Source organism: Pristiophorus japonicus, chromosome 4 (genome assembly GCF_044704955.1).
Source record: "Pristiophorus japonicus isolate sPriJap1 chromosome 4, sPriJap1.hap1, whole genome shotgun sequence".
In the NCBI taxonomy this organism is placed as follows: Eukaryota; Metazoa; Chordata; class Chondrichthyes; family Pristiophoridae; genus Pristiophorus; species Pristiophorus japonicus.
In genome coordinates this window covers 192786856-192807065 of record NC_091980.1, presented here as the reverse complement: position 1 = coordinate 192807065, position 20210 = coordinate 192786856, and the positions used below count along the sequence as shown (strand labels likewise).

General features: G+C 44.5%; 1 protein-coding gene across 2 annotated transcripts in view; it reads right to left on the bottom strand.

The window, feature by feature from the left end:
• Positions 1-2033: 2033 nt before the first annotated feature.
• pals1a (protein associated with LIN7 1, MAGUK p55 family member a) overlaps positions 2034-20210 on the bottom strand; it is a 164387-nt gene continuing 146210 nt past the window's right edge. For both annotated transcript variants that reach the window (XM_070878966.1, XM_070878965.1), the window contains one exon: positions 2034-3559. In XM_070878966.1, coding sequence (XP_070735067.1) covers positions 3383-3559 — 177 coding nt within the window. In that variant the 3' untranslated portion in view covers positions 2034-3382. The remainder of the gene's footprint in view (positions 3560-20210) is intronic.

Below are 20210 nucleotides of genomic sequence, written 5' to 3'. Positions count from 1 at the left end.
CCAACACTGGAAGCTACAGAGACCAAAGAGGAATTCTACTCCAGCCTTGAAGAATGCCTGTCCCAAGTCCCAACAGACGAGAAGCTGATCCTCCTTGGTGACTTTAACGCCAGTGTTGGAAAGGACATAGATCTCTGGGGAGCTGTGATCGGCAGAGAGGGGGCAGGGAAAACCAGCTCTTACGGTGGGGATGTATTTATATAGCGCCTTTAATGTAGTGAAACATCCCAAGGCACTTCACAGGAGTATTATGCGACAAGACGTCTGACACCGAACCGCACAAGTACAAATTAGCGCAGATAACCAAAAGCTTGGTGAAAGAGGTATGTTTTAAGGAGCGTCTTGAAGGAGGAAAGAGGTGTATAGGCAGGGAGTTCCAGAGCTTGGGGCCTAGACAACAGAAAGCACGCCACCAGTAGTTGAGCGATGACAATCAGGAATGCTCAGAAGGGCAGAATTAGAGGAGCGCAGCCATCTCGGGGGCGGGGGGTTGTGGGGCTGGAGGAGATTAGAGAGAAAGGGAGGGGCGAGGCCATGGAGGGATTTGAAAATAAGGATGATGATTTTGAAATCGAGGTGTTGCTTAACCGGAAGCCAATGTAGGTCAGCGAGCACAGGGGTGATGGGTGAACGGGACTTGGTGCAAGTTAAGACACGGGCAGCCGAGTTTTGGATCACCTCTAGTTTACGTAGAGTAGAATGTGGTCGGCCAGCCAGGAGTGCATTGAAATAGTCATGTCTAGAGGTAGCAAAGGGAACAGTCTGGTTCAGCCCCAAACAGGAGTTGAGGAGATGGCTGGAGTCAGTGCCTAGGGAATGGATTGTGACCCAGAATTTGCTGGAGTGGGACATCTCGTGGTGTGTCCCTTTTGTTAGATTTTTTTCCTCACCCTCCAAATCTAAAAAAAATATGTGCTGCAAATTACTGGAACTGCGAGCTGATAGTGAGGTCAAAGGGGCATCTGGGACCTTGGTTTAAAAAAAAAGTACTATACAGTATAAGATTGTTTCATATTATTTGTGCTCTTTTTCAATGCACGCTCTATCTTGTAAACCAGTCCAGAAAAATCCTCAAGTTCCAGGAAATGACTGGTTCATTTTTCAGCCTTTGCACCTCAACAGATCGCCTGACACTGGAATATTACTCAGTTTTAAACCAACTGCTTCAACATCTTCATGAATTGCAGTATGGATTCACTTTCTCTGGATCAGCATTTCACTATTGGTGAATGCTGACTTGATTTTCCCTCTGTTGGTCCACACAGTGCTCTTTACAAAGCCGAATACTTTGCAGATTGTGGCTTGCGATTTTCCTTTATGGAATCATACGTCATGCAGAATTCGCACTACAATAGGCTATCTTTCAATTAGCCTCAGCTTGAATGCCATCTTTGTTTACGAGTTAGTCCTGATAGATTGTTCTTAAGTAGTAGAAGAGCTGATTTACATTGAACAAAATTGGGTATTGCCATTGAGATCACTAAACCCAGGGGGTTATTGCAGTGACGTTATACTGTATGTGGCTATGTAGCACAAAATAATTGTGCACAAATCACAAACAGAACTAATCACATATCATAGAATCATAAAAGATTACTGCACAGGAGGCTGCCATTCGGCTCATCGTGTCTGTACCGGTCATGCCTAATTTAATAGTTTTATAACACAAAAACAATTATTAACATTCTGCAATGCAACTAATTTCCCTGTAGAGTTAGAATTAAAACAATACATTTACATGGAAAAATTTAAGAAGTGATGATAATTAAGCTATTGGATTTTAGTGAACAAGTTGTTCCTTTAACTGAAGGAATGGGTTATTTGGTGCTTTGCATTTTAAGTAATGGAGGATGTACTAATGATAAACATTCTGGCCGACAGCTAACATTCAAAATTCTCCTAATCCTATCAATTTTCAATAATTATATTTGAAACATTTAATTCCCACATTTGGGCTTTCTAATCTTTGCAGGACACGAGAAATGCAGCTCACCTTGGAGAGCTCCAGAAGTGACAATATAACCAGACATGAGTCAGGAGTGATTTGTTTTATTGAAAATCTACAAATACAATTTTACAATATTCCATGTGCAGTTGAGGCTTTGAAAATAGTTTCTATAATGCAAAGTGAATGCAGATACATTGCAAACTTAGATTGTACCCCTCATAATAGACGGATTCTTTATTAAAATCGGCATAATTTGCACATGCCAAATCCAAATGCCTGCCCAATAAACTTGACTGAAGCCACAAAGGTTGTGCATGTCATTTGGCATGTCAACAAACACTGACATCTTTTTGTTGCTCATCATCTATAAAGTTAATAACCCATTTGCCTCTTCAGTCTGCATCGCTTCAACTGTTCATTGATGCTGCTTTGCTTTAGTACAAGCAGATAAGCATCAAAAGGTGGAAAAGTGCACCATCTCCAGTGCCTCCGCATTATTAGTTTAATACTGGGAAAAAAAATCATTTGTATAAAATACAGTATAGACAAAATTAAGAACACATACATCATTCATTTGGAGACTGTTCAGCCAATTCCAGCAATAAACAGTGTCATGAAATTCCAGTGTTTAGAAACTTTATTCTCCAAAAGAGAAAAAAAAACACAAAACATCTTTACTAATCAAAATTGTGTGAAAAGATTTTAACAGGACTCACATATTATTTTAAATTAAAACATTTACATTTGATTATTTGTTGAAAAGGCAGCTACTTGGGATGCCTGCTGTGCCAATTATTGCTTTACTGTACAGTAGTTACATTCAATAATTCTATTCCAGTCTTTGATCAAACATTCTGATCATGAGACAATTTATTAGTCTGCACAAATCAGGTTCACACAAACACTTAAAAAAAAATTAAACTATCAAGCCTTCCAATTGAGCAAGCCTCTGACCTGCTCCAATCTGGAGAGACTTTTCTGCTAGGAGGAATGAGGAAACAAAATCTATTATAATATAAAAATCTATATGGTGGAATTTGTGAATTCTATTTTATTTCATAAAAATATACTCTGTTGTCTGCACACTTAATCCTCACAAAAGACTCGAACTATGCTCGACATGAGCTGTCCCCCAGCAAGGCTGCAACCTAAAAAATATATAAAAATACCACACCTAAAAGGTTAAATCAGTACAACCTGCGCCCAGGGTTATGTACAGTGTGATTCAAAGATAGCTAACGTAAGAAGTGTATCTATATTTACATTATAAATAGTTACCATAATAGTAATTACATGAATATTGCTACCGCCAAGTGCTGGTATAAAATGGAATGTCAAATATTTTGTTAATTTTTTTCCACACTGCGTTTTCCATCAATGATTACTTCGTGCCAAACTGCCAGAAAGAGGACTCGTCACTTGACTATTTGTTTTTCACCGAAGCCATGTGGATGGAACCCACTGAGGTTCTGTGTCAAGTTTGTTTATGAGGCGAATTAACTCCTGGTATGCCTTTTCCAAGTCCGTATTAACAATAGCTGCATCAAAATAGTGACCATAGTTTTGCTCCATTTCCCTGGCCTTTTCTATGATGTCCCGTAGATCTTCAGGCTGCAACACAAAAATGAAAAGGTCCAGTACAGAAATAGCTGCAGCCTTTATATGAACAGCAGACACAGCAAAAGTTATTTGTGCTATGTTACATGAGCTCACTAAAGGGCAGATTAGAAATTGTTAGGAGACATTTGATGGAAAGTTAAATGTGTTCACTCAACTGCAGCCTCAGTTGCTGCAGCACACCACCTGTGCTAACTTTTTTTCTGTTTCTTGGTCAAGCCATTCAATAGGCACCTCACAGGCGTTGAGTAATTCATCTGAAGCAGAAACACCTGACACTACCTCATATTGCAGAAAGAGATTTTTTTTTTTATATCAATCTATTACTGAAATGTACATCATTTTTTAAATACATATCTTTATCCCCGAATCGTTTTCCATGATCCATTTAATATATTCTCCTCTCTGCACCCGCCCTCCCCATCTGGTGTGCAGATATACAACTGCGTCCATTTTTATTGTGCCAGCTGTGTGGAAAATTTAAGGAGGCGCAGGTATGCGATTGCAAGAGTCCCTGTTGGTCGGGGATTTAATCAGATCTGCTACATTGGTCTGTGCGTGGTCAGGGGTCTAACTTCTATTGGTGATCAGATTAGATCCTTGACCAACACAGTGACGTCTACAACTGCAGTCACGCACATCCTTCAGAGAGAACCGATGCACAAAACGTTACCACACGTAACACCTTACTTAAACCCACCAAAGAGAAGCAAAGTTTAAAGGGAGCAGCTTCTGGTAGTGTAGAGCAGAAAAAACTTTGATGATTTAGAAAATTTTTGATGAAGGATAATTAACTTATTTTCAGCATAGAAACATAGAAAATAGGTGGAGTAGGCCATTCGGCCCTTCGAGCATGCACCACCATTCAATAAGATCATGGCTGATCATTCACCTCAGTACCCCTTTCCTGCTTTCTCTTCATACCCCTTGATCCTTTTAGCCATAAAAGGGCCATATCTAACTCCCTCTTGAATATAGCCAATGAACTTGCATCAACTCCTCCTGCGGTAGAGAATTCCGCAGGTTAACAACTCTGAGTGAAGAAGTTTCTCCTCATTTCAGTCCTAAATGGCTTACCCCTTATCCTTAGACTGTGTCCCCTGGTTCTGGACTTCCCCAACATCGGGAACATTCTTCCTGCATCTAACCTGTCCAGTCCCGTCAGAATTTTATGTTTCAATGAGATCCCCACACATCCTTCTAAACTCATCAATGCAGGCCCAGTCGATCCAGTCTCTCCTCATATGTCAGTCCTGCCATCCCGGGAATCAGTCTGGTGAACCTTTGCTGCATTCCCTCAATAGCAAGAACGTCCTTCCTCAGATTAGGAGACCAAAACTGAACACAATATTCCAGGTGAGGTCTCACCAAGGCCCTGTACAACTGCAGTAAGACCTCCCTGCTCCTATACTCAAATCCCCTAGCTATAAAGGCCAACATACCATTTGCCTTCTTCACCGCCTGCTGTACCTGCATGCCAACGTTCAATGACTGATGTGCCATGACACCCAGGTCTGGTTGCACCTCCCCTTTTCCTAATCTGCCACCATTCAGATAATATTCTGCCTTTGTGTTTTTGCCACCAAAGTGGATAATGTCACATTTATCCACATTATACTGCATCTGCCATGCATTTGCCCACTCACCGAACCTGTCCAAGTCACCCTGCAGCCTCTTAGCGTCCTTCTCACAGCTCACACCACCACCCAGATTAGTGTCATCTGCAAACTTGGAGATATTACACTCAATTCCTTCATCTAAATCATTAATGTATATTGTAAATAGCTGGGGTCCCAGCACTGAGCCCTGTGGCACCCCACTAGTCACTGCCTGCCATTCTGAAAAGGACCCGTTTATCCCGACTCTCTGCTTCCTGTCTGCCAACCAGTTCTCTATCCACATCAGTACATTACCCCCAATACCATGTGCTTTAATTTTGCACACCAATCTCTTGTGTGGGACCTTGTCAAAAGCCTTTTGAAAGTCCAAGGTTCTCCCTTGTCCACTCTACGAGTTACATCCTCAAAAAATTCTAGAAGATTTGTCAAGCATGATTTCCCTTTCATAAATCCATGCTGACTTGGACCGATCGTGTCACTGCTTTCCAAATGCGCTGCTATTGCATCTTTGATAATTGATTCCCCCTGCTATATTAGTTTAGCCCCTCCCCAACAGCATTAGCAAACACTCCCCCTAGGACATTGGTTCCAGTCCTGCCCAGGTGCAGACCATCCGGTTTGTACTGGTCCCACTTCCCCCAGAACCGGTTCCAATGTCCCAGGAATTTTAATCCCTCCTTTTTGCACCACTCTCTAAGCCACGTATTCATCTGAACTATCCTGCGATTCCTGCTCTGACTAGCATGTGGCACTGGTAGCAATCCTGAGATTATTACCTTTGAGGTCCTACTTTTTAATTTAACTCCTAGCTCCCTAAATTCAGCTTGTAGGACCTCATCCTGTTTTTTTACCTATATCGTTGGTACCTATATGCACCACGACAACTAGCTGTTCACCCTCCCCCTCCAAAATGTCCTGCAAACGCTCCGAAATATCCTTGACCCTTGCACCAGGGAGGCAACATACCATCCTGGATTCTCGATTGCGGCCGCAGAAACGTCCATCTGTTCCCGTTACAATAGAATCCCCTACCACTATAGCTCTTCCACTCTTTTTCCTGCCCTCCTGTGCAGCAGAGCCACCCATGGTACCATGAACTTGGCTGCTGCTGCCCTCCCCTGATGAGTCATCCATCCCAACAGCACCCAAAATGGTGTATCTGTTTCAGAGGGGGATGATTGCAGGGGACCTCTGCATTACCTTCCTTCCACTGCTCTTCCTTTTGGTCACCCATCCCCTATCTGTTTGTGTAATCTTTACCTGCGGTATGACCAACTCACTAAACGTGCTATTCACGACATCCTCAGCATCACAGATGCTCCAGAGTGAATCCACCCGCAGCTCCAGTGCCGCAATGCAGTCTGTCAGGCGCTGCAGCAGGATACACTTCCCACACATCTAGTCGTCAGGGACACTGGAAGTGTCCCTGAGTTCCCACATAGCACAGGAAGAGCATGACACGTGTCTGAGCTCTCCTGCCATGACTTAACCCCTATATTAACCTAATGTGGCAACAACAATGATAAAGGTTACCTACTGATAAAGGAAAAGAAAAACTACTCACCAATCACCAGTCAATCACTTACCCCCTTGGCTGTGACATCACCCTTCGATTTCTTTCTACTTCTTTTTTGCCTCCTCACCCTGCTGCAGCTGCACCAGCTGGCCTTCTCGACGACTGTTGGGCCTTTTAGACGTCTTGCTCCGCCTCCCGACTTACCACTAGCCGCCCGACGACTGTTGGGCCTTTTATAGGCTTCCTCGACGTCCCGCTCTGCCTCCCGACAACTTTTGGGCCTTTTATAGGCCTCCTCGACGTCCCGCTCTACCTCCCGACTCACCGCTAGCCTCCCGACAACTGTTGGGCCTTTTATAGGCTTCCTCGACGTCCCGCTCCGCCTCCCGACTCACCGCTAGCCTCCCGACAACTGTTGGGCCTTTTATAGGCTTCCTCGACGTCCCGCTCCGCCTCCCGACTCACCGCTAGCCTCCCGACGACTGCTGGGCCTTTTATAGGCTTCCTCGACGTCCCGCTCTACCTCCCGACTCACCGCAAGCCTCCCGACTCACCACATATGATAGAACTCTTGATAGACTTGATTAACTGCAAATTTATGATAATGTGATGTGACGCGAGATTGGAAGTGCTATAACCAGACTGGAATCATGTGCACTGCATTGTGTGGAAGTTGTTGAATATTTTGAATTCTAACTTTGTTTGAATTGGATCCTGGAGAATCAGACGTCTTCCAGTCAATAATATGGACTGTACATTCACAGCACTGTTAACCAAGCAGTGTCTCCTTGGATGCATATAACTCTTCTGTGGTTGAATTGTGGTCCTTTGTACCTGTCCACACATTGAACTATTCTATGAGATGCTGGTTAACAGTAAGGACATCAGCCACAATCAAACTGGCAATCTTGCCTTCAGGAGGGAATCGCAGACTTAAATTTAAGCTCAAAATGGGTTGCAATACTTGTGATTTTGTTTCAGAATATTTTAGTCCCAATTATATCAATGGAATTTGCCACTCTCATAAAAAGCTTAAAACACACTAATAATTTGAATTGCAATATCTTATGCCCAAAACATTATCTGTGCAACCTTTCAAGGACTTTTCAATCGTACAAATTCTTACAGCTGTCAGTCTTCCATTTATAAAATATTGACACAATAGTCAGCAATTAACCAAAATCCTTGTGTGTTATTCAGGCCTCCCAACCACCGTTTTTATTTTGACAATACAGATGAGTGGGGAACTGGCTTAAAATAACTCAACTCTGAAAAAACAAGGATCAGTGGATGCAGTCATTAAGTCAAAGTGCTTCATTGATCTGTCAATTAACAGCAAGCACTAATGCTGTTCCTGAACAGGAGTAGGCCATTCAGCCCCTTGACCCCATTCTGCATTCCGTTAGATTATGACTGAACTGTACCTCAACTCCATTACCCACCTGTGTTCCATATTCTCTAATACCTGCAACCAACAAAACTCTACCGGTCTCAGTCTTGAAAATTTCAATTGACCTAGCATCCTCAACCTTTTGGGGAAGAGTGTTCCACATTTCCACTACCTTTTATGTGAAAAAGTGCTTCCTGATTTCACTCCTAAAAGACTTGGCACTAGTTTTAAGATTACAGCATCTTATTCTGGATTCCTCCACCAGAGGAAATAGTTCCTATGGGCCCAAATTTGGCCCTCCGGATTTTTCGGCACACCTCCGAGAGCCCCCCCGCCAACATTTTACCTCAGAAGCAACGGCAAAAAAAATCCGTCCGATCACGGCCGATTCTCGGGCTGTCTGTGGAGCTGGCATGGCACAGAGGAAAAATAGGGGGGGGCGGAGCTAGGTCCCGGCGCTGAAAACAGTGCCGGGACCTCTGCACATGCGCACGAGTCTGCGCGCACGTGCTGTAGCTCCTGGCAGGCCGGTTCGGCAAACGTGCGCTTCAGGCTGTGTTGGAGGGGCCGAAGCACGCTGCCCCAAGCCCCAGCCGAGTGGCCTGCCGCACACTCTGATATCGAAGGATCACAGTCCGGTGCGAGCATCGACTTAGTGCAGAGCCAGGATGCAAGGAGAATTCACAGGACACCGAGGAGGAGAGCATTGACAGCCAAAAGTGCCCAGTGTGTGAGGTCGTCTTCCTGCTCAACCTGGAGGACTTTGATTTCGAGCAGCACGTTGTGAAGCACTTTGTTTACGAGTGCCCAGTGTGCCAAAGGACCTTTCCAGAGAACAGACAAGCTGCCTATGAAGACTATGTGCAGTCCCATTTTATGGCAGCCAACTGAGGGGCAAACAACAAACCAGTTCGAGTTCTACTTTATAGCCGAGCCCAGCCTTTCCTCTCCCTCCCCACCCTCCCAATGCCGCCGAGACCAGCCTTTCCTCTCCCTCCCCACCCTCCCAATGCTGCCGAGACCAGCCTTTCCTCTCCCTCCCCTCCGCCCCGTTTAATCCTTTCCTGCATTTGTGTACACTTTTAGTCCCGTTGCCATCAAAACCTTTCTCCACACCTTTATTACTCCTAGATTTAATTTCTCTTTTGCATTCCTTGCTGTCCTTTCAACTTATCACATCCCTAAACTCTAAATTGCCCCGAACACCAAATCGTCCCAAACTCGACTGCACATATCTTGACTTGCGCTAAGTCTCATTTGCCCCTCATCTCTGTCCTGGTTAGCCTGCACTGGTTCTCAGTCTCCAAACTCATTGAATTTTAAATCCTTCATCCTCATCTATAAAATTGATCCATAACTCATCCTTGTATCACCTCCACAATTTTCTCTAGCCTCGCTTCCCCTGCCTTGTCTCTAGCATTCTGTGCATCTTCCAGTACTCTGGCATCCTGTGCATTCCCCCATCCAACTTCAGCTGCCTTAACCCATCAAGTCTGGGAGGTCACCACCTATACAATCAGGACTGGTTTGACATATCTGGTGCTTATTTCAAGGATTAAAAAGTAGGACCTTAAAGGTCGCAATCTCAGGATTGCTACCAGTGCCACGTGCTAGTCAGAGTAGAAATAGCAGGATAGTTAAAATGAATACGTGACTTGAGGAATGCTGCAAGAGGGAAGGATTCAAATTCCTGGGACATTGGAACCGGTTCTGGAGGAGGTGGGACCAATACAACCTGACGGTCTGCACCTGGGCAGGACCGGAACCGATGTCCTAGGGGGAGCATTTTCTAGTGCTGTTGGGGAGGGTTTAAATTAATATGTCAGGGGGATGGGAATCTATGCAGGGAGACAGAGGGAAGTAAAATGGGGGCAGAAGCAAAAGATCGAAAGGAGATAAGTAAAAGTGGGGGGGGGGGGCCAAGAAATCAAAGGCAAAAAACAAAAAGGGCCACATTACAACATAATTATAAAATGACAAAGAGTTTTAAAACAACAAGCCTGAAGGCTCTGTGTCTCAATGCGAGGAGCATTCATAACAAGGTGGATGAATTAACTGCGCAGACAGCTGTTAATGGATATGATGTAATTGGGATTGCGGAGATATGGCTCCAAGGTGACCAAGGCTGGGAACTCAACATCCAGGGGTATTCAATGTTCAGGAAGGATAGACAGAAAGGAAAAAGAGGTGGGGTAGCATTGCTGGTTAAAGAGGAGATCAACGCAATAGTAAGGAAGGACATTATAGCTTGGTTGAAGTGGAATCTGTATGGGTAGAGCTGCGGAATACCAAAGGGCAGAAAACGCTAGTGGGAGTTGTGTACAGACCACCAAACAGTAGTAGTGAGGTCGGGACAGCATCAAACAAGAAATTAGGGTTGCGTGCAATAAAGGTACAGCAGTTATCATGGGTGACTTTAATCTACATTTCGATTGGGCTAACCAAACTGGTAGCAATACGGTGGAGGAGGATTTCCTGGAGTGTATAAAGGATGATTTTCTAGACCAATACGTCGAGGAACCAACTTGAGAGATGGCCATCCTAGACTGGATATTGTGCAACAAGAGAGGATTAATTAGCAATCTTGTTGTGCGAGGCCTCTTGGAGAAGAGTAACCATAATATAGTAGAATTCTTCATTAAGATGGAGAGTGTTACAGTTAATTCAGACACTAGGGTCCTGAACTTAAAGAAAGGTAACTTCGATGGTATGAGATGTGAATTGGCTAGGATAAACTGGCAAATGATACTTAAAGGGTTGACGGTGGATAGGCAATGGCAGACATTTAAAGATCACATGGATGAACTTCAACAATTGTACATCCCTATCCCTGTCTGGCGTAAAAATAAAACGGGGAAGGTGGTTCAACCATGGCTAACAAGGGAAATTAGGGATAGTGTTAAATCCAAGGAAGAGGCATATAAATTGGCCAGAAAAAGCAGCAAACCTGAGGACAGGGAGAAATTTAGAATTCAGCAAAGGAGGACAAAGGGTTTAATTAGGAGGGGGAAAATAGAGTATGAGAGTAAGCTTGCAGGGAACATAAAAACTGACTGCAAAAGCTTCTATAGATATGTGAAGAGAAAAAGATTAGTGAAGACAAATGTAGGTCCCTTGTAGTCAGAATCAGGTGAATTTATAATGGGGAACAAAGAAATGGCAGACCAATTGAACAAATACTTTGGTTCTGTCTTCATTAAGGAAGACACAAATAACCTTCTGGAAATACTAGGGGACCGAGGGTCTAGTGAGAAGGAAGAACTAAAGGAAATCCTTATTGGTCAGGAAATTGTGTTAGGGAAATTGATGTGATTGAAGGGCGATAAATCCCCATGGTCTGATCGTCTGCATCCCAGAGTACTTAAGGAAGTGGCCCTAGAAATAGTGGATGCATTGGTGGTCATTTTCCAACATTCTATCGACTCTGGATCAGTTCCTATGGATTGGAGGGTAGCTAATGTAAAAAAGGAGGGAGAGAGAAAACAGGTAATTATAAACCGGCTAAGCCTGACATCAGTAGTGGGGAAAATACTAGAATCAATTATTAAAGATGTAATAGCAGCACATTTGGAAAGCAGTGACAGGATCGGTCCTGGATTGAAAAAAGGGAAATCATGCTTGACAAATCTTCTAGAATTTTTTGAGGATGTAACTAGTAGAGTGGACAAGGGAGAACCAGTGGATGTGGTGAATTTCAAAAGGCTTTTGACAAGGTCCCACACAAGAGATTGGTGTGCAAAATTAAAGCACATGGTATTGGGGGTAATGTATTGACGTGGATAGAGAACTGGTTGGCACACAGGAAGCAAAAAGTAGGAATAAACGGGTCCTTTTCAGAATGGCAGGCAGTGACTAGTGGGGTACCGCAAGGTTCAGTGCTGGGCCCCCAGCTATTTACAATATACATTAATGATTTGAACGAAGGAATTGAATGTAATATCTCCAAGTTTGCAGATGACACTAAGCTGGGTGGCAGTGTGAGCTGTGAGGAGGATGCTAAGAGGCTGCAGGGTGACTTGGACAGGTTAGGTGAGTGGGCAAATGCATGGCAGATGCAGTATAATATAGATAAATGTGAGTTTATCCACTTTGGTGGCAAAAACAGGAAGGCAGATTATCTGAATGGTGACAGATTAGAAAAAGGGGAGGTGCAACGAGACCTGGGTGTCATGGTACATCAGTTATTGAAAGTTGGCATGCAGGTACAGCAGGCGGTGAAGGCGGCAAATGGTATGTTGGCCTTCATAGCTAGGGGATTTGAGTACAGGAGCAGGGAGGTCTTACTGCAGTTGTACAGGGCCTTGGTGAGACCTCACCTGGAATATTGTATTCAGTTTTGGTCTCCTAATCTGAGGAAGGACGTTCTTGCTATTGAGGGAGTGCAGCGAAGGTTCATCAGACTGATTCCCGGGATGACAGGACTGACATATGAAGAAATACTGGATTGACTAGGCTCATATTCAATGGATAGAAGAATGAGAGGGGATCCCATAGAAACATATAAAATTCTGACGGGATTGGACAGGTTAGATGCAGGAAGAATGTTCCCGATGTTGGGGAAGTCCAGAACCAGGGGTCACAAGTCTAAGGATAAGGGGCAAGCCATTTAGGACCGAGATGAGGAGAAACTTCTTCACTCAGAGAGTAGTGAACCTGTGGAATTCTCTACCACAGAAAAGTTGTTGAGGCCAGTTTGTTAGATATATTCAAAAGGGAGTTAGGTGTGACCCTTACAGCTAAAGGGATCAAGGGATATGGAGAGAAAGCAGGAAAGAGGTACTGAAGTTGCATGATCAGCCGTGATCACATTGAATGGTGGTGCAGGCTCGAAAGGCCGAATGGCCTACTCCTGCACGTATTTCCTATGTTTCTATGATGGTTTAGGCAGTGCAGTAGCTCCTGGCAGGTTGTTTCGGCAAACGCAGCTGCAGGCTGTGTGGGAGGGGCCAAAGCACACCGACCCATCCCTGGCCGAATGGGTTCCCTGATCGGCGGCCCGCTGTGTTCCCCAAGGTTGAATTTCTATTTTTTATTTGTTATTTACTGATTGATTTTGGTGTTTTAGGTGCAGGGTTCCTGCTATTTTATTTGTTAATTAATTGCTTATTACTTTTTGTGCTTTGTTTGGTGCTTCAAATGTAGTTACTTGCGCCGATTCCTTAACTGTAAGTAAGGTCTTTCTGTGCGGACAAAAGTGGACACATACGCTGCCCTAACTTTTTTCGGGCCAAATTGGTATAAATGGTGTAAGTGGCTGGAAAATCCCCCTTTTGAAAAAAAAACTGACCGAACAAAAAACCTAACTACCTCACTTACACTGGCACAAATTAAATGGCCATATTTGCAACTAAAAAGATACACCAGAAAAATCAAGTTACACCAAAAAAAACGGTGCAACTCATGGGGAAATTTGGGTCCTCTATAACTACCCTATCACATCCCTTAATCATTCGAAACACCTCCACTTTGGATCTTAGAAAGATTTTACAGAATATTTCTTTATGGCAACAGACTTGGAGCTGTGGAGGAGTAAAGGCGTTTAGGTGTTCCCATACACAAATCACTGAAAGCTAGTGCACAGGTACAAAAAGTAATCAAAAAGGCTAAAAGAATGTTGTCCTTTATCTCAAGGGGATTGGAATACAAAGATGAGGAAATAATGCTTCAGGTGTACTCTGGAGGACTGCATTCAGTTTTGGGCTTCAATGGAAGCTCGAGGAACAGCACCTAATCTTTCAATTTGGCACTTTGTAACCTTCCGAACTCAACATCAAGTTTACACAAATTCGGACCATAACCACTGCTCCCATTTTTTCAGACAGCAGATGCTGGTGATGTTTATGTTGGTCATTTAATTACTCCTGCCTTCCACCCCATCACAGATCTACTACCCTTTTTGTTCTTTCCACCGCCCCCATGTTTCTGTATTTGCTTAAAACCTGTAACATTTTTCAGTTCTGATGAAAGGTCACCAATGTGAAATGTTAACTCTGTTTCTCTCTCCGTTTCTCTCTCCACAGATGCTGCCTGGTCTGTTGAGTGTTTCTAATATTTTCTGTTTAAATTTCAGTATTCCAGCTTTCGCAGTATTTTGCCTGTGTGTTGGAGTAGGGGTTAAAGGTAGTTACTTAGGCCCCTATTTTCCACTAGCTGGATTTTTGCCGCCCGCGCATGTTAATGTACGATTTTTGTGTGTACGTTTGCGGCAGGAAAAAAAAAATCGTGACTTTCGTCAAAGAACTATTTGAATTTGGCGCTGCGTTCTCCGAAGTTAGTCTGGGGGATGGAGCTTCAAGTCTGCGTTAAAAACTCTCTGGGCAGACACGAAAAGCTGAAGTTGCCAGGGCAACCAGAGACGCTGAAGCAAGCTGAAATCCGCTCCCCTGAAAGGACTGCTACCCCACTGCTGCCAACAGGGCCAAAAATGACCTTTCCCCCCCCCCCCCCCCCCCCCGCTGGACCCGCTGCCACCGCTCCCCCCCGGGCTGAATCTGTTGCCACCTCTCTCTCTCTCTCTCTCCATCCCGACCCGCTGTAATCCCAGGCTGAAAGGACAGCTCCCCACTGGCTGGACCCGCTGTGATCCCGGGGCGAATGGCCCTCCCGCTCCCGAACTTCAACTCGCAGGGAGAGCGGGATTGCAGCGGGTCCAGCTGGTGGGGAGCAGTCCTTTCGGCCAGGGATTGCAGTGGGGGAGCAGTCCTTTTGACCCGGAAATCTTCTTCACTTGCTCCAAAAAAAAGAGTTCCCTGTGGAAAAAAAAGATAATTTATTGTGTATTCAATTGTCTCGCTCCTGTCCGCTTGTGCGCCGCGCTAATTCCTTAAGTTAACGTATGTTTTTTTTTGTGGGGCGTTGCACTGAAAAAAATCGTGGATGGCCAAAATCGATTCAAGTCCAGAAAAAAGGCGCTGGAACCCGTTTTGACTCGGGTCGGAGCCAAAAAATTTTAAACTGGTGCACATAGTCGGCCCTGGCGTCCAAATATTGGCGAAAGTTGGAAAGTGAGTATTCCACGCCAAAAATCGTTTACACGCCAAAAAATGGCACACAATCATGGCGAAAATAGGGGCCTTAGAGTGGCAAACAGTGGGAAGAGGTGCTCCACAGGAATCAGTGCTGGGACCACCGTTGGGCACAATTTACACAACAGGTTTGGACTCGGGAATTGGCAGTACAAGTTCAAAATTTGCAGATGACACCAAATTAAAGGTGCTGCTATGGGAACCTACATAGGTCCTAACTATGCCTGTCTTTTCGTGGGATATGTGGAACATTCTTTGTTCCAGTCTTACTTGGGTCCCCTCCCTCACCTCTTTTTCTGGCACATTGATGACTGTATCGCTGCCATTTCCTGTTCTCGCCCTGAATTTGAAAATTTAATTCACATTGCATCCAATTTTCACCCTTCCCTCACCTTCACATGGTCCATCTCTGACTCTTCCCTTCCTCAATTTCTCCGTCTCCATCTCTGGGGATAGGCTTTCGACCAGCATCCGCTCTTAGCCCACTGACTTCCACAGCTACCTGGACTACACTCCCTCCCACCCCACATCCTGTAAGGACTACATTCCATTCTCCCAGTTTCTCCGTCTCATCTGCTCTGACGCCACCTTTCACACTAGTGCCTCTGACAGATCTTTCTTTTTCCTCAACAGAGGATTCCCCTCCACCGTGGTTGACATGGCTCTCCACCGTGTCCATTCTATTTCCCGCACCTCTGCTCTCACCCCTTCCCCTCCCTCTCAGAACCATGACAGGGTTCCCCTTGCCCTCACTTTTCACCCATCAGCCTCCACATTCAACATATCATCTTCCCCCATTTCCACCACCTCCAGCATGATCCCACCACCAATCACATCTTCCCCTCCCCTCCCCTCTCAGCATTCCAAAGGGACCGCTCCCTTCGCGACATCCTGGTCCATTCCACAGTCACCCTCTCACCTTTCCGTGCAAGCGCAGGAGATGCAACACCTGCCCTTTTACCCTCCTCCCTTCCCACTATACAGGGCCCCTAATGCTCCTTCCAGGTGAAACAGTGATTTACTTGTACTTCTTTCAATTTAGTTTAGTGTATTCGCTGCTCACGATGTGGTCTCCTCTTCATTGGGGAGACCAAGTGTAAATTGGGTGACTGCATTGCTGAGCACCTCCAGTCAGTCCGCAAGTGTGGCCCTGAGCTTCCGGTTGCCTCTCACTTTAATTCTCCACTCCATTCCCACTCTGACTTCTCTGTCCTCGTTCTCCTACGCTGTTCCAACGAAGCTCAACTCAAGCTCGAGGAACAGCACTTCATCCTTCGTTTAGGCACTTTACAGCCTTCTGGACTCAACATCAAGTTCAAAAATTTCAGAGCATAACCGCTGCCAATCTTTGGCTCCCTTTCCCACCCCCGCCCCTCATCTCTAATGGCAGTTGTTCATTATCCCGCCATTCACACCCTATCTTGACTAATGTTTTTCTAACTCCTGGCATTACCATTTGAATTTGGGCCACCATCCCTTTTGTCTCTAATCTCTCCTGTCTTCCAACCTATCACAGACCTCCCCTTTTGTTCTTTCGTCACCTCCCCCTTTCAATGCTTAAGAATCTGTTTTTTCCGAACACACTCCAGTTCTGACAAAGGTCATCGATCTGAAATGTTAACTCTGCTTTCTCTCCACAGTTGCTGCCTGATCTGAGATTTCCAGCATTTTCTGTTTTTATACCAAATTAAGGGGTGTAGTTAGTACAGAAGAGGACTGCGCCAAAATACAGGAATATTAATAAACTTGCAGAATTGGTGTGCAATTGGCAAATGGGGTAAGAGAGAGCTGTTCCGTGGGGACCGTGCTTGGACTGGAGTCCTGGCAAATCGAATAACGAGGGCTGTGGAGAGGGCTTTAAACTAATTAGTGGGCGGGGGGGGGGGGGTGGGGGGGAAGTTCAGGTGAGTGGAAATGTAAAAAGTCAAAGGAAGGCAACACAGCAGGGTAGCAGTTTGGGGGAAATGAAAACGAGAGTGTGACAGGAAGGAACAGAATGTATAAACATAAAAGTATTTCAGAAAGTGGGGTCAAAGCAGGAAAAAATGGTAAAAAAAACATTTAAAAGCTCTTTATCTGAATGCACGTTGCATTCGGAACAAAACATATGAGTTGACGGCACAAATAGATACAAATGGGTATGATCCGATAGCCATTACAGAGACGTGGTTGCAAAGTGACCATGGCTGGGAATTAAATTAAATATTCAGGGGTATGAGAATTCGGTAGTACAAAAACGAAAAGGAGGTGGGGTAGCTCTGTTAATAAAGGATGAGATCAGTGTGTTAGTGAGAAATGATATTGGGTCTCAGAAGAGGTTGAATCAGTTTGGGTGGAGATAAGGAATAATAGGGGGAAAAAGTCACTGGTGGGCATAGTCTATAGGTCCCCTAACAGTAGCTACACTGTTAGAAGGAGTATAAATCAATAAATAATGGAGGCTTGTAAAAAAAAAAAAGGAACGGCAATAATCATGGGTGATTTTAACTTTCGTATTGATTGGACAAAGCAAATTGGCCAGGGTAGCCTTGAGGAAGAGTTCATAGAGTGTATCCAGGATCGTTTCCTTGAACAGTGCATTGCGGAACCAACCAGGAAGCAGGCTATCTTAGATCTGGTACTGTGTAATGAAACAGGATTAATAAACACTCTCCTAGTAAAGGATCCTCTAGGAATGAGTGATCATAGCATGGTTGAATTTCAAATTCAGTTGAAGGGTGAGAAAGTTGGATCTTAAACCAATGTCCAAAGCTTAAATAAAAGAGGCTACAAAGGTATGAGAGCAGAGTTGGCTAAAGTGGACTGGGAAAATAGATTAAAGTATGGGACGAGTGGCAGACATTTAAGGAGATATTTCATAACTCACAACAAAAATATATTCCAATGAGAAGGTAAAAGACTAAGAGAAGGGATAACTATCCGTGGTTAACTAAGGAAATAAGGGATGGTGTCAAATTGAAAAGAAGGGCATACAAAGTGGCCAAGACTAATGGCAGGCCAGAGGTTTGAGAAACTTTTAAAAGCCAGCAAAGAACAAAAAAATTGAGAGGGGGTGGGGTTTAGATAGACTATGAAAGTAAACTAGCACGAAATATAAAAACAGATAGTAAGAGTTTCTACAAGTACATAAAAAGGAAAAGAGTGGCTAAAGTAAATGTTGGTCCCTTAGAGGATGAGACTGGGTAATTAATAATGGGGAACAGGGAAATGGCAGAGACTTTGAACAAATATTTTGTATCGGTCTTCATGGTAGCAGACACTAAAAACATCCTAATAGTGGATAATCAAGGGGCTAAAGGGAGGGAGGAACTTAATACAATCATTAAAGAAATAGTACTTGGCAAAATAATGGGACTAAAGGTGGACAAGTCCCCTGGACTTGATGGCTTGCATCAGAGGGTCTTAAAAGAAATGGCCGCAGAGATATTGGGCCCAACTTTGTCCAACCCCGTTTTTCGGCGCACTTACCTTAAGTGCGGCGACTTTGCGTGCTGGAAACTGTGCCGGAAAAAAGCGGCCCCATCCTGGCCGCTCTTCCGAGTCCCCGGAGTCCCAGTATGGCGTGCATTCTGAAGTGAGGGGCGGAGCAACAGGCCAGCACTGAAAACAGTGCCAGCACCTGCGCGCATGCGCAGTGAAGTCTGTGCGTATGCTCCTGCCCTCCCAGCGTGTCCCGAGGGCTGTGAGGAGGACCCGATGCTCGCAGCCCCTATCCGAAGGGACGCCCGATCTCGCCGCACCCTATCCCCGACCGAGTTGGCTCCCGCACCAGCCAGCCGGCCGGCCCGCTGAGTTCCCACAAAAAATTAGTATGCAGGAACAGCAAGTAATCAGGAAGGCAAATGGAATGTTGGCCTTTATTGCAAGGGGGATGGAGTATAAAAGCAGAGAAGTCCTGCTACAACTGTACAGAGTACTGGTGAGACCAGACCTGGAGTACTGCGTGCAGTTTTGATCTCCATATTCAAGGATGGATATACTTGCATTGGAGGCTGTTGAGAAGGTTCACTAGGTTGATTCCAGAGATGAGCGGGTTGACTTATTAAGATAGGTTGAGTAGGTTGGGCCTATACACATTGGAGTTCAGAAGAATGAGATATCTTATCGAAACATACAAGATAGTGAGGGGGCTCGACAAGGTGGATGCAGAGAGGATATTTCCACTCAGAGGAAACTAAGACTAGGGGGCATAATCTCAGAATAAGGGGCCGCCCACTTAAAACTGTGTTGAGGAGAAATTTCTTCTGAGGGTTGCAAATCTGTGGAATTTTCTGCCCCAGAGAGCCATGGAGGCTGGATCATTGAATATATTTAAGGTGGAGATAGACAGATTTTTGAGCGATAAGGGAATGAAGGTTTATGGGATGCAGACAGGGAAGTGGAGCCAAGTCCATGATCAGATCAGCCATGATCTTATTAAATGGTGGAGCAGGCTCAAGGGGCCAAATGGCCTACTCCTGCTCCTATTTCTTATGTTCTTATGAATTTCAATATAGTTAGGTGTGAGATGGTACATTTTGGTAGAAATAAGAAGGAGACCATGTATGCCTTGGAAAATAAAATGGGGTAGAGGAGCAGAGGAATCTGGAGGTACAGATACACAAATCACTAAAAGTAGCGACATAGGTCGATAAGGTGATTAAAAAAAGCAAACAAAGCAGTGAGGTTAATTTCTAGAGGGATACAACTGAAAAGCAGAGAAGTTATGTTAAACTTGTATAGAACTTTGGTTTGATCACATTTGGAGTACTGTGAACAGTTTTGGTCTCCATATTATAGAGGTAGTGGAGCAGGTGCAAAAAATATTTACTAGAATGATACCAGAACTGAGAGGTTATATCTATAAGGAAAGATGGAATAGGTTGGGGGCCTTTAACTCTAATAAGGAGAAGACTGATAAGAGGCCTTTAAGATTATGAAAGGGTTTGATAGGGTAGACGTAGAGAAGATGTTTCCACTTGCAGGGGAGACCGGAACTAGGGCCATTAATATAGGGATCCGTTTTTCCTCTCCTAGATTCAGCATTCTAGTGCTAAAAATAAAAATTGTATAACTGCATAGTGCACTGGATCTCTCATGGTACTCCACATAAGGA